At 39.9% G+C, this 13,069-nt stretch overlaps 1 protein-coding gene across 5 annotated transcripts in view; it reads left to right on the top strand.

Annotated features, from left to right (window-relative positions):
* Positions 1-13,069, top strand: part of OSBPL9 (oxysterol binding protein like 9) — a 60,814-nt gene that overhangs the window by 21,227 nt on the left and 26,518 nt on the right. For 3 of the 5 annotated variants that reach the window (XM_065071061.1, XM_065071060.1, XM_021294923.2), the window contains one exon: positions 3,020-3,096. In XM_065071061.1, coding sequence (XP_064927133.1) covers positions 3,020-3,096 — 77 coding nt within the window. Of the gene's footprint in view, positions 1-3,019; positions 3,097-5,682; positions 5,884-13,069 lie in introns of those variants that run through there. The other 2 variants (XM_065071063.1, XM_065071062.1) reach the window with 2 other exon arrangements.

Genomic DNA, 13,069 nt, shown 5'->3' with positions numbered 1-13,069 from the left:
TTTAGTTTAAATAAACTAAAAAAATCTTGAACACGGGATTTTTGTATCCCATGAATTACTTACTAGCTCCTCAGTGACTTGTATTCCAGCTTCCCAGCAAAATGTTATTTGAGACTGGGAGATGGTTGATTAAAAGAAAACAAACAAACACAAACAAAAACAAAACAAAAACCAACCAACCAACCAAAAAGCCTCACCACACCCACCAAAAACCCACAGAAAAACAGAGAACAAATCCAAGAAACCTGACACAATTGAAATATGTTCACCACTGCCACTTTGAACACACTTTTGAAAAGCTGAAGTATTGATACATTTGAAGAATTGATAGATTATTGACACAGGTAACTTTACATGTTTACCATTCAATGATGACTGGTGTAAGAAGCATGAGCTTGATTAGTATGTCTGTCGGGACTAGGCAAAGGGGCCCATTCTTGGTAAGCAGAACCAAAGAAGCTAATAAGCATTAAAATTAAATTGAAACAGTGTTAAAGTGTAAGCTATGCATGGGGCGGGGGGAGGGAGGGGGAAGAACAGGGTGTTTGTGTACATGTGGGTACATAATATGAAAAGAAAAATTATGATTTGCACCTTGCAAAATATATTTGGCTTAATTCAGTCATCTGGGCAGAGTTCATAAGGTTACTGTTCCTTCATTGCATCATAAACTTGTCCTCAGCACCTACTTCTTTAGTTTTTCAATTAAAATATAGAGAACCAGTAGGAGGACCCCCTGTTAAGTTCTTTCTAATGAATTTTTGAGAGTATTACAAAGCAAAGTATGGCAAAGTATGGCTTTTCAATAGTTGCTGCAGTTCTGCAGGATAGTTGTTTACCTGCTGTTCCAAGTAACATTTAAGTACTTTAACTTCTTCCTCTGGACTTCTATGTGCATATGAGAGCCCTTTAGGTAGTCACTTTCCCTTATGTCTAGTTTTTATTTGTACAGATTAATGGTATTACCAGAATACTTGTGGTGATTGATCACACTTTACTGTTTTAAAAGAAAAATGAATAGGGATTGCCTTTTAGTATCTGAGAAAATAGGTATTTAAAAAAGAGCTAGATTTCAAACTAGGCTTTTATGTTTATCTTGCATGTAATGGAAGTTTTGCCCCACTATGTGAGGCCACCTCATCTGTTAGACTTGAGGCAAATTTCTATATTAAAAAAGACATTCTTACATATTTCTCACAAACATATGAGTTATTAATTCTTTCCTGATGGCTTTGTTAATTTGAAGTAATTGGTGTATATATACTGAAATAAACAATGCAATATGTTAATCTGGATATTGATGGGGTTTTCTCTTGTGAGTCTAGAAAAATCTACAGCTTCCTTCTCCTAAAGGCAGGGGGACATAAGAGAGATTCTTCTGTGGAGTTGTGATTCTCCTTCCCTCATCCCTTCCTCTGGCCGATGAAATACCCTTTGTAGGAATGGATGTGTGAAGAAGTAATAAATAATTTCCTAAAGAAAGGTTTATTTACCATATTAGGAAGACCTATGGTGTTTTTTTAGTACGTATAGGTTTGAGCTACAGAATTCCGAAGAATAAAAGCGTTGGAAACATAAGGGTAAGAAAGGGAACACTAGAAACAAAGCATTTTGAGGCTGGAGAGTACATTTCAGTATAATAACTTAGAGATATTTCCTCTGAACTCCATAACAAATAAGTCAGATAGGAATCTTAGTTCTCTGATTCATAATAGGTACCACCTCACTTACGCTTTCCTTGCTTTTAGCAGGCTTCCTGTTTCTTTTAAATACCTTCCACTTAAATAAGGAAATAGAAACAATTGTCAATAACTATTCTAAGTCTGTACATGGGCCAGTTTGTTTACAGTCTATTTAACATTCGTGGATTTTTCTCTTCTTTCTTTACCTGGAGTCCACTGACTCTGCTCCTATGTTTTCTAAACACTCTTAGAGCACAGCAAAGGAACTCTTTCGAACTAGCAAATAAAGGCGGCGTGTCTGTATGGGGGTATGGGGGGAAGAAAAGCAGTATTGGGTGAAGAAAAAATAAAAAAAAGAAGAGCTCTGCTAGTTCTGAGTCTGTTTCTGTCTGTTCTTCATCCCCATTCTCCAGCTCCTCCCCTCTTCCTTGTCCCCCCAGTCCTGAACCCATCCACTGCCTCCTTTAATCCTCACTTAATGTATTGCTGTCTTAACTATCACTGTCTACAACAGAGGAACATAATAATCTTCTTTTGTCATTGCTTCCTGACTTGGACTTTTAATTAAAACTGTATGGTGGTCTGGTACAGAAGTATGAAAATATTATTGTGTGTATTGTCGTTAACATATGATTCAGGTTCTATTCAGTTTTAGAGTAGGGTTGTCTTGAGTTTAAAAAATGTTTGTGATATATTTTAGATTATTCTTTGTGCTTCATTATTCACACTGGTAACTGGTTAGAGTTGGTGTTTGTGCTGTTTTATGAATCCATACCTGAAAGAATAACTTATTCAAAGTTGCTATGTCCATACTGATGTAGAGTTACTGGATAATTTATTACAGGTTGAACAGCTTCTTGTAACTAAGCAAATTTAAAAATGACTTAATGAATTGAGGAGTGTCTGTGTAAACATTCTGCTTATGCGTGCCCCTGAAGATGGACAAGGGACAGATAAACACAAAGAGCAATAATGCAAAGCTCTTCTTGTATTCATCATATTATTGTATTTATAGTTAGTTTTTTTTATTTGACATAAATGCTACTGAATCATTAGTAGAAGAAAATTTCTGTCAAAGCACAAAAGCTTTTTGCATGCGTGATTATTTAAAACGTCTCTCCTGTACCATAGAGTAGATTATCACAATAATGTTATGGAGCTGTAAGAGCACAGAAAAATAAACAGGATATTAAGACGACTGTAGAATTATGTCATTGGTGACTTAACAAAGATAGTATGGTTTAATTTCCATATTTAGTGAGGGCATCAGATCCGTTTGCTTATGGCTTTTAGTATACTGCATATAATTTAACAATATATTTTGTTTGCTTTTTCAGCTCGAGATGCAGATGAGAGAGAGAAGTGGATTCATGCTTTAGAGGACACCATTCTCCGCCATACCCTCCAGCTTCAGGCAAGTTTCACTTTAACTTTTAACTTGTTTTACTTTCTTTTTTCAAAGCAATGAAATGCAATGACATGAATGCTAGTATCAAAGATACCTTATATAACATCTGGTTGTTCTGTGGCCTGTGCTGTCAGACACAGTATGACATCAGTATAGGTACCTGAGAGTAGGTGTGAATGTTTCTGTTACTATTTTCTTGTCTTATCGTGAAAAGTCAGTATATGACATCTTTTTATTAACTCATCTTTTTATTTGGTGGTTCCAGACCGATTGCTGCACATTTAGTTTTTGGGTTGGTTTGGGTTTTTTTGTTAAACTGGTAGTCCTTTTTGGGTCAAGCAGAATGAGACATGTGGAAGCCTGTGGTGTGCTTGTACACCACCTAATTTTGAAATTAAAATGAGACGGCAGCATTGAACCTCTTTCTGGATGACAGAAATGATGAACAGCTTATGTTTGAATCCACTGTGCAAGATGGATATTGGTAGTTTTCTGGTTCTGAAAACTGATGGTTGGACTGAGGATGGTTCTTAGCACTAGTTATCTGAGATCAGTTCCTGGCAATGTTCTAGACCTGGACATGTATATAAGCTTGCTAATACTTTACTTTTGCCTTGGAGAGGAACTCAAGCTCTTTATGAAAGAGATTTTCTCATACTTGGTTTGTGCCACAAAGGTGTCTGATGACAGTGCTGGAATCTTAAAACAGATGTTCATTATTTGCGTTGAATAAAGCTTTGATATATTTTTGGAGCACAGCAAGAAAATGGAGTGTATCAATGATTGACGTTGTATAAAGAAAGACACATTGAAGTCCCTAATATCACAGGAAGAAAAGCGACTTACAAAGATTGATTTAGATGACATTTCCCCATTCTAAAGAGTTAGAACAAGCCTGAATTTATCCCATCCAACTTTAGGCATTTGCACTATCTCAGTTTACCTTAATTTCCTGTTAAATGGTGGGTTTCAACCTTTTTTGACTCATTGAAGACCACTACAAATTTTCTAGTGGATAGCAGATCCCTGGATAAAACTTCAAGTTTGACAATCAGCTTTATATCCCTGGTAACATGGCAGGGATATTTTAGAAGTAATCTCTCCATCTGGACACAGTAGCTGACCACAGACTGAAGAACTCTGCTCTGCGGTGGGTGGGAGGAGACAGAGATGACCTAGAGAACAATGTGTGGACTTAGAAGGGCTGAAGTGCCTTCCAAGGGATTCCTCTTCCCCCATCCTCAGCTTGGGGAGAAAAGTGAATATGTTAATGTAAGCAGTTCTGTTGAGGGGCTGAAATTAAATAAAAGGAATATCTGCAGTTTTCTCCACCTGGGAGACTTTTCCTGGCATTGAGATGCAGGGTACAGAAAGGAAACATGAGAATATACTACATTTTATCAAAATGTACGCTTACAAACTCTCTAGAAATTGTGATGGTAGTTTTACTGGCAGACACAGATTTCATGATTGCAGCTGCTAGTGGAACTGTTTCCCATTACATACCCCATTCACATTCCAGGAGTTCATTCAAATAAGTAAGGCATATTTAAATAAAGATGCCTAAGTTAGTAATTTTTATAGAGATGTTTGAGGGAATAGTTAAAGATCTGGAACTGATTACTAAGAAACATATGCCGTCCCTCTTAAATATGTTCACCATGGAGCATAACACCTGTGAGCCACTACTGTGTGTTCACCGTTCATTTTCAAGAGCCTTCTCCAATGTGCCATTCATGTAACCCTTTTGTTTCTGAGGCCCCTTATTTTTAGATTAGCTGGAATATTGTTCACTTACACTCCAGTTTAGGAACTGTTAAGGCTCACCGTCTTCATTAACGTGAGCTGCTGAGCAGACACTGATTTAAGAATGAAACAAGACTGTACCTCCTTGCAAAATATCTTTTCACGTGTTAGAGAGAAATGTCTCAGTTACTGGGTGTTCATGCCTCCCTAGTGGGATGTGCAGGCAGAGAACAAGCTCTCTACAACTGCCTGAAAGGAGGTTATAGGATGGAGGGTGTTGGGCTCTTCTCCCAAGTAGCAAATCATAAGACAAAAGAGGAAGTGGCCTCAAGTTGCAGCAGGGAAGGTTCAGATTGGATATTAGGAAACATTTGTTCACAGAAAGGGTTGTGAAGCACTAGGACAGGCTGCCCAGGCTGTGGTGGAGTCGCCATCCCTGGAGAGGTTTAAAAGACATGTAGATGAGGCTCGTAGGGACATGGTTTAGTGTCAGAGTTAGGTTATGGTTGGACTCGATTATCTTAAGAGTCTCTTTCAACCAAAATGATTCTATGATTCTGTGGAGCCCGGGCTGAAGTGACAGAGGCTGCTCGCAGGGCCGGGTGTGGAACCCTCCCAGTGCCTCCCGATAGCGGCCGGGTCCCGCTGGGCGTTCCGATCGTGCTCTCCACTCCGCCGCGGGGTGAGCCCGGGCCGGCTCAGAGCGCAGCGCCGCCCGCCCAGCTTCCCAGGGGCTTTTGTGTAGGCGAGGGGACGCGCGGCCCTGAGCCCGCCGCGGCCTCCGTGCGGCTGCCCTCCCCGCTCCCGGGCTGTCCCCGTGCCACGACCGCCATTCTCCGGAGGGAGAGACGCGCCCCGCCCGCTCGCCAATTGTCAGCCGCCTTATTCGTGATGCGAGCTGTGGGGCCGCGGCCGGGGGGGCCGTTCTCTTCCCTTCCCCGCCCCGCTGCTCCCCCCGCCGGAGGCGGTGCTGCCGGGGCCCGGCGGGCGGGCAGCCAGCCCCGCCGCTCCGCACGCCTCGCCGCCCCGCGCGGAGCAATGGCCGGTGTGAGTACGGGGACGGGAAGGGCGGCGGAGCAGGTGGCAGGGCCGCCAAGTGTCCCCTTTGGGGCAGGTCCGCAGCCCCGCGGCGCCTCCCTGACTGGAAGCCGAGCGCTCCCTCCTCCCCGCGGCGGCCGAGCGGCTCTGGCCGCTGCTCTGCCCTGCCCGGGAGGGCGCTTGGGGGCAGCCACGGGGAGCGGGGACTCTGCGGGGAAAGCGGGCACGGGGTGGCTTGGGGTCCCCTCCGGGGATGGCTTGGGGTCCCCTCCGGGGATGGCTTGGGGTCCCCGCCGGAGCGCCGCGGGTTGTGCGTGCCTGGAGGGAGGTTCGCGTCAGCTCACAAGAGCCCGTTGTATACAAACACGCCGTGGCTTCAGTTAACATTTAAAGACAAAAACGCCACTTCATGCACTTGATGTTCTTTTGCTTTCCTTTTCATTTGGACAATAAAGTCAAATGGTTCTTTGGGAGGATTATTGGCTCAACGGGTATGGGTGGGGGCTTGAGTGCGGTAGCAGAGATTATTTTCTGTAAGGGTATTTTCTTAGGTTCTTAATTTCTGAGACAAACAGAAACATGTGGTTATCTGTCATATAAAACCCTTGTGCATCTGTTTTGTCCAAAACAATATATCTTTTCTGAGTATCTTTTCAGATTTTCATTCCACTTTCAGTCTACCTGTTCTGTTACTGGAATGTTCAAGTTGACAAGTCAGGATTTGATTAAGTTTTCTTCATGGTGTCAAGCACGTCTGCTAGATGTGAGAAAGCGCACTGAAACCTAGATAGTTTGTGTATTGTGTGAATCAAATCAGAAAGGATTAATGCAGGGTGGAGAGGTTAAGTGATGTCTGGGTGTTCTGTAGTCTGATTAGTCTTGCTAATTTTATTTTTACCTAAATGTCCTACTGTGTTGTCCTTCAGTCTTTATAATGGAAGTGTTTTTGAAACAGTTGCAAATAATTACACACACTTCCTCTCTCCCTTCTGCAACCTAAACTTGCAAGAATGAGCTACAATCAAGGAACTGAGGAAGACTGAGTCATAAATATATAGAATGAGTAAAGGGGTCCCAGCTGTCCAGAGGGCTGACAATTAGTAATGTTATATTGAATGAAACACTTGTAATCTAATTTCTCCGAACGTTGAAACTGAATTCTGTTGTTCTGCTTGCTGTGTTTTTGTATGTTCTTATGTCAAAGGCATTACTAAAAACATGCCTAGTTCTTCTGGTGTTAGCTTTGTCTGTTGAAAAGTCCTTGAACGGTAGATGGTGTGATAGTATTGGAAGTACCATTCTGAACCTGCCAGTGTTTATCCCCTTACCCTTCCCAAAATGATGTTGTGGCATTCCCAGATCAGTGGCAGCACATCAGTTGCCTCATACCCACAAGAGATAAAGGGGAAGGGTGTGCATCGGGTGAGGGTTAATTGTGGCTTAGGTTTCTTGTTTGTCTGGGCAGAGGTAGGAGGGTGATAAGTTATCTCAAGTTTTCTTTTGTTCCTCAGCAGCATCTTATGTCCACCAGCAATCCCATCCAGAGAGGAAGTGCTTCTAGTCTTCTTTGGCATAAGTGTCCTGCTTTACTCATCTGTCTTTCAAGTGGCACCTTGATGCTACATGTACTTTCTGGTTCTGGAATTCTCACACCACTCGAAGATAGCTCATCTCTTTTAGGTCAACAGCAACACAGTAACTTTAGTTTTTTATCTGAAAAGTGCAAGACCACTGTTAAAATATGAATCTACCTAAAAAACCCCTGTAAGTATATTGTTCTCGAGCCTTAAAGGAATTAAGTAAAATAATAAATTTAAAAATTCTAGATGCCTGGACATGTGCCTGTGTTCTGGTAGTGTTAGGGTCTTGTCTATAGGAGTCATGCTCACCCTGAACTGAAGGGATAAGCTTTGCTCCCCCTTCTTCCCCCTGTTAGAGAAAGCTTTCACACACATTCTTGCCTTACATCCCATGTCTTGGAATAATGGACTTTTCCCTTCTGCCATTCTAGTGCTGCTAGAGCATCTTGGTGTCTTAAAGTGGTGACTAAAGAGGCTGTTGGGAACTGTGTAAAAGACAACTGCCTACCTACTTGATCTAATAAATAAATAAAAATATAAACCTGAAACTTTTGTATTCTACAAATAAGATGTCTTTTGTGCTTTCTGAGTAGATAAGACAGTGATAATGCACAATAGAGAGTTTTATATACTTGTAAGTTGTGAAGGATTTCTTGCTCAAATTTGTGAAAATTCTTCAGGTGATGCCCCAAAATATTTCAGCTTCTAAGTAGACCTAGTGTAGAGATACAGGAACTGAAATGACTGTCAGTACAAAGCTGGGCTATTTCTTACCACCATAAAAGTGAAATGAATAAAATAATAATAATAAAAGCTCTGTAGCTTGATATCTCCATAATTTAAACAAGATGTTTACTTCCTAAGTAGCAAATATTAGAGTAAGAAAACTATATTCTAAGAAGTGGATCTGAGATGGTTGCTGTGAAGAGTGATACAATGGCTTAAATACTAAGTTGCACGTCGGTTTCACCAGCACTGAAGAGCTGGTACCACTGCTGGCAGGAGTCGCGTCTCACTTCTTTCTCCTAGCGAAAGGGAAGCAGCAGTGCCCCAAGAGTAGCTGAATTTGGAACTGGATTCAGTACTGGCCCAAATTGAAACTACTTTTCCTGCTGCCCTCCCTGTCCAAGTTTAGTTTTAACCTGGATTAGTTTCCACATTGAGTTGATTATTTGGCAAGGTAAATGTTTATGCTGACTCAAAGAGCAGAGTGAGAATAAACAACAGGGGAACTGCTTGGTTTGTGGTTCCCTTGCGCCTGTGTAAAGTGTTTGTGAAACTGTTGCTAGTAGCAGTTCACATAGTATCACATTAACCAGGATTTTGGTGACCTTTCTAAAGCTGCCAGCAAGAGAGAAAGAGTAAAACTTTCTTATAAGTTTCTCGTAAGTATATTATATTGTTACTCACCGGCTTTCCAACACTGTTTCTGATGAGGTTCTTTTGGATTAAGTGTATATCCAATCTAGATGTGTTTCAAGTGCTGGTGGAAGGGCATAGAGTTATTAGACATGCTGCTGTTTTCCAGGTTTTGCTAACAAAGTAACTATGATAGTGAATAAGCACCTTAGTGCATGTGCCTTATCTACACCCATAATATACTATGTAGGTAAATGGATGAGAGTCTAGGATATACTTAGTATTTGTGAGGTTTCAGAATTGTAACCTGTGCTTTAAACACAGAATTTTACATCTGTGTGTAAATCCTTCTGGTTTTTGAACTCTATTTTCCTAGAAGACCTGATAATATCTGTAGCTACGCAGTCTTTGCTAAGCATTTTGTGTTTCACAAAGCAGAAATACTTCCCCTCCACCCCTGAAGTGCAGTATTCTGACTGTTTGGAAGGCCTTGCAGAAAGTCATACATTTGTTTTTAAACTTGAGACATTTACATTTTGAGCTTTAAATATTGCTTAAAAATCTAGCAGAGGAAAAAATATGGTTGTCTTAGCCACAGATAAAAAGACAATAAGGTGCCATTGTTTAGTAGCTTACTAGTCTATTTGTTGTTTTACTCTAGTTTTCTGTCAGTGGTTCTTACAGGCCATGTCCTACTGGATAGAATCAAACATGCTGTAGGGAGGGCATATGTTCTGGAGAGGTATTGTAGATGGAGCGAAAACACTCCTGTTTACTTCTTTAAACTAACTTCCACAAGATTTTTTTGGTTGGACTTGGAATCCTAATTAGATGGAGAATACAGCATAAGTATCTTCAAAAAGATAATGAAGTCCGCTCTGTACAGCTTTCTCTTTTCATCCCCCAGTAAAGTGATTCTACATGAACAGCTCTTGTCAAGTCTTTCCTGTCGCCTCTACCTTGTTCTTTGTTTCCCTGCCTTCATTACTCTTCCTTCTCCACAGAGGTCATTGTTGTAATGCTTTTATTTGAGAAGTAAATTTGAATTTTTTCTGGTATGTTTCTTCCGATGGTGATGCAATCTCTTCATCACATCCTAGTTTGAAAGAACTAGTTTAAATTAGTCTGGAATTACTTCTCAGCATGGACAAGTTTTGAATACAAATGCATTAGTGATATGCGTAACTTCTAATTTGGAGGACAAGTAAAAAACATAGAAAATCCCTTAGTGCTAGAAGTTCTGTAATGGAAATAAGGCTCATAAGATGTATTTTTAATTGGTGTATGTTTTGTCACCCTCCTGTTTAACCTCTCCAAAAATAGGGTTGTGTACAAAGGGAATAATTTTGCAGGGCGTCCTGAAGGGGACATTCCAGAAGTTGTAGGAGGGAGGAAGGGGTGAGGGAAAGAACGCTGTGTTACCTTTTTCTCTTTTCTCTAGAGATGTTATCAAATACGGGTTTCTTTGTGAGGAGGAGTCAGATACCAAATGTATTGTTTTGAGAAGTTCTATAAATTTTTTATTTCTGCAGATATTTCATCTGATAATATAACTGATAATTCCTTAAAACCTGCATGAACACAGAGTAGTTGTTATATGAGGGAAGTAAAGTACACTTACCGATAGTTCTGGTTATTCAATGGACAACCAGATTATATTACTTTGGACTGGTACTGACAGTAGGATAGAATCAATGTATTTCTGAAGATCTAAAATAGTCTGGGTTCTTGTTACTTTTGGTAAGTTGAAGATACTTATTTTAGAATCGCAGCATAACTTCAGCTAGAGGAGACCTCTGGAAGTCACCTGGTCTGAGCGCCTTCTCCTGTGAGACCAACTTCTATGTTAGACCAGGTTATCTGGGCTCAAATCCAGTTGAGTTTTGAACTCTGCCCTCGGAGGGTGGACGTTCAACAGTATCTGTAGGCAACCTCTTTTATCAGCCCATGAATAGGTGAGCAGCATATAATGCAAGTTCCTGGTAAAAATTTCATTGGCAGTTCAGATGTACAGTTTCCTAATTTACATGTTTAACAAGATGTTAAATGCCATTCCATTGACTCTGCTCAGCCCTTTCTTTTGAAGCCTCATTTCTTACATGGTAGGGGAGGGAAGAAAGAGGAAGGATCCCCTTTTTTCCTCTATTGTGTCTTTGGGTGACCACATAACGAAGAAATAAGGACTTTTTTTTAATGTAAATCTGTGTTTTGTGTATCTTTTGTTTCTAAATTAGTCCTGGGTTTGAAATATTTATTGTTTTCTATTTATACAGTGCTTTTTCTCTGTTCTGCTGTTAATCTCAATGGTTTTAACTTTCCAGTTATCTTCTGGTTTTCAATTTTAAAATCATGTGAGAAATTAAGATTATGAACCTAATCTCATATGACACAGACTAAGTAAATTTGCTCAGTAGCTTATCAAATTTCATCTAAACTGTCTTTATACAAACCAAGAGCAAACTAGTGAAGTGCTACAGCTTTAAGTACCTGTGTTTCTTTTCAGAATTATTTTCGTGTCTCGTTTCTGTGCTCTGTCAGTTTGACTCTATACTTGGGTATATGGCTTTCTCTTTATGTTGATTGAAGTTTTAACTTTCTAATAGAACTTAGGTCCCAGTTTTCACTCTGTTTGATGTTGATGTCCACTCAGCTGTAACACTAAATGTTTTAATCAGCTTTTCTGTTAGTGCTAAGAAGCTGAAATTTAAGAATGGCTCTTTATCTTTAAGCCACCACTAAAAATACCAGATTGTTACATATTACTAGTCAGAGACTGATGACTGAAATAAAAATCAGTATTTTGATGCGGTGTACAGATAACTTCCACCATAAAATATATTTCTGCACACAGTATCCTTAGCAGAAATTTTCTGCATAGTTCATGCAGTTTTGATATGTGAAACCTGACCTCCAGAGTTTTTTAGCTGGACATGCCAGACCGTTTACACAAGTGATAGTGTTGGCTGCGCTCTGTGCAGACAATTCTGTTTTCAACAAGGAAATGGAATACTAATTTAATACATCTTCATATCTAGTTTGAGTGTAATTTAAACTTCACTAGTTTAAGGGAGTGTCAAAAGTTTCTTGGTTGAGAGGACTCTCCCTTCTGCCTGTTAGTTTCTTTTTGATAACTTTTTTACACTGGGTGCTTTTTGTCTTTTCTTAATTTCTTGGCCTAGTCACACTGGTTGGTTTCTTCTCTTCACCTTCCTCCTCCTTGTTTCTAAACACTATTTCTAAATTTGTCCGGTGTGGACGGTCTGCTATAGGCTAGAGGTTTACAAACTAGTCTGTATGGATAGATTTACTCATGTAGAACTGTTGTCAAGATCTGGGTGTTATTATGCAGCATAGTTTCAGATTTGGCAAATGAATAAAGAATAATATCTTCTCGGGTCAGTAGGTGGCTTTTAGTTATAGGGTGTGCACGATACTGTGCATACATCTTGACAGACATGAGTAAAGTAAGAGCAAGTCATTCCTCTATTGCACACAAGTGTTCACGCCTCTGAAGAGCCATCAATAAAGTTCTTAATATGATGGCCTATTATCATACAAAAAATAAAAGAAACTATCTGTGCTGACAAAGCAAACCATGTTGAAGAAAACATTATGCTAAATGTGACATTTTATAAATATGGATTGCTCATCTTCCCCCATAGAAAATGGCTTTTCCCACTGGCTGATCTTTACACATTCAGGCTCTTCAGATTCTCAGCAGTCGAAACAGCACAGCTGATGGTTTTGTAAGAGTTTGAAGTGAAGACACCATATTTTAGATCAGTGTGAATGCAGCTGAAAGTATTTAGGTTTGTAGGAAAGTCTTGTTGCTGCTGTGGTGTTCTCAGGGTTATGTTTCTCCTGTAACTGATGTTTGCTTCTTTGTGCTTTGTTTTGGTTTTTTCCACCTGCATATTTAACTTGCATTCTACTATTTTTTAGGCTGGGAGTGCTTCAGTATTTGTTTTGCAGTTCTGCTTACATTAAAGTTGTTATATAAATAGACCTGAATTGTGTTTGTATAACATATGTGCATGAGGTCAGAAATAATCACTTTTGAAGAATCCTTTCTCTTTTCTTTCCTGTAATTAAAGATGTGGTAACCCAGTGGGAGTTTGTTCAGGTCTTTAATACGTAGTTTATCGGTTTAAAGGTAGGGATTATGTTATATGCAGAAGCATGCTTTGACTCTTACATTACTAAGGGAAGCAAATTTGCAAGCAAGAAAATATAAAAGTAGTCATTTTCGAGGCACT

Source organism: Columba livia, chromosome 8 (assembly GCF_036013475.1).
Source record: "Columba livia isolate bColLiv1 breed racing homer chromosome 8, bColLiv1.pat.W.v2, whole genome shotgun sequence".
Taxonomy (NCBI): Eukaryota; Metazoa; Chordata; class Aves; order Columbiformes; family Columbidae; genus Columba; species Columba livia.
Note: the sequence above shows the minus strand (reverse complement) of the source record. Positions and strands in the feature narration are given on the sequence as shown.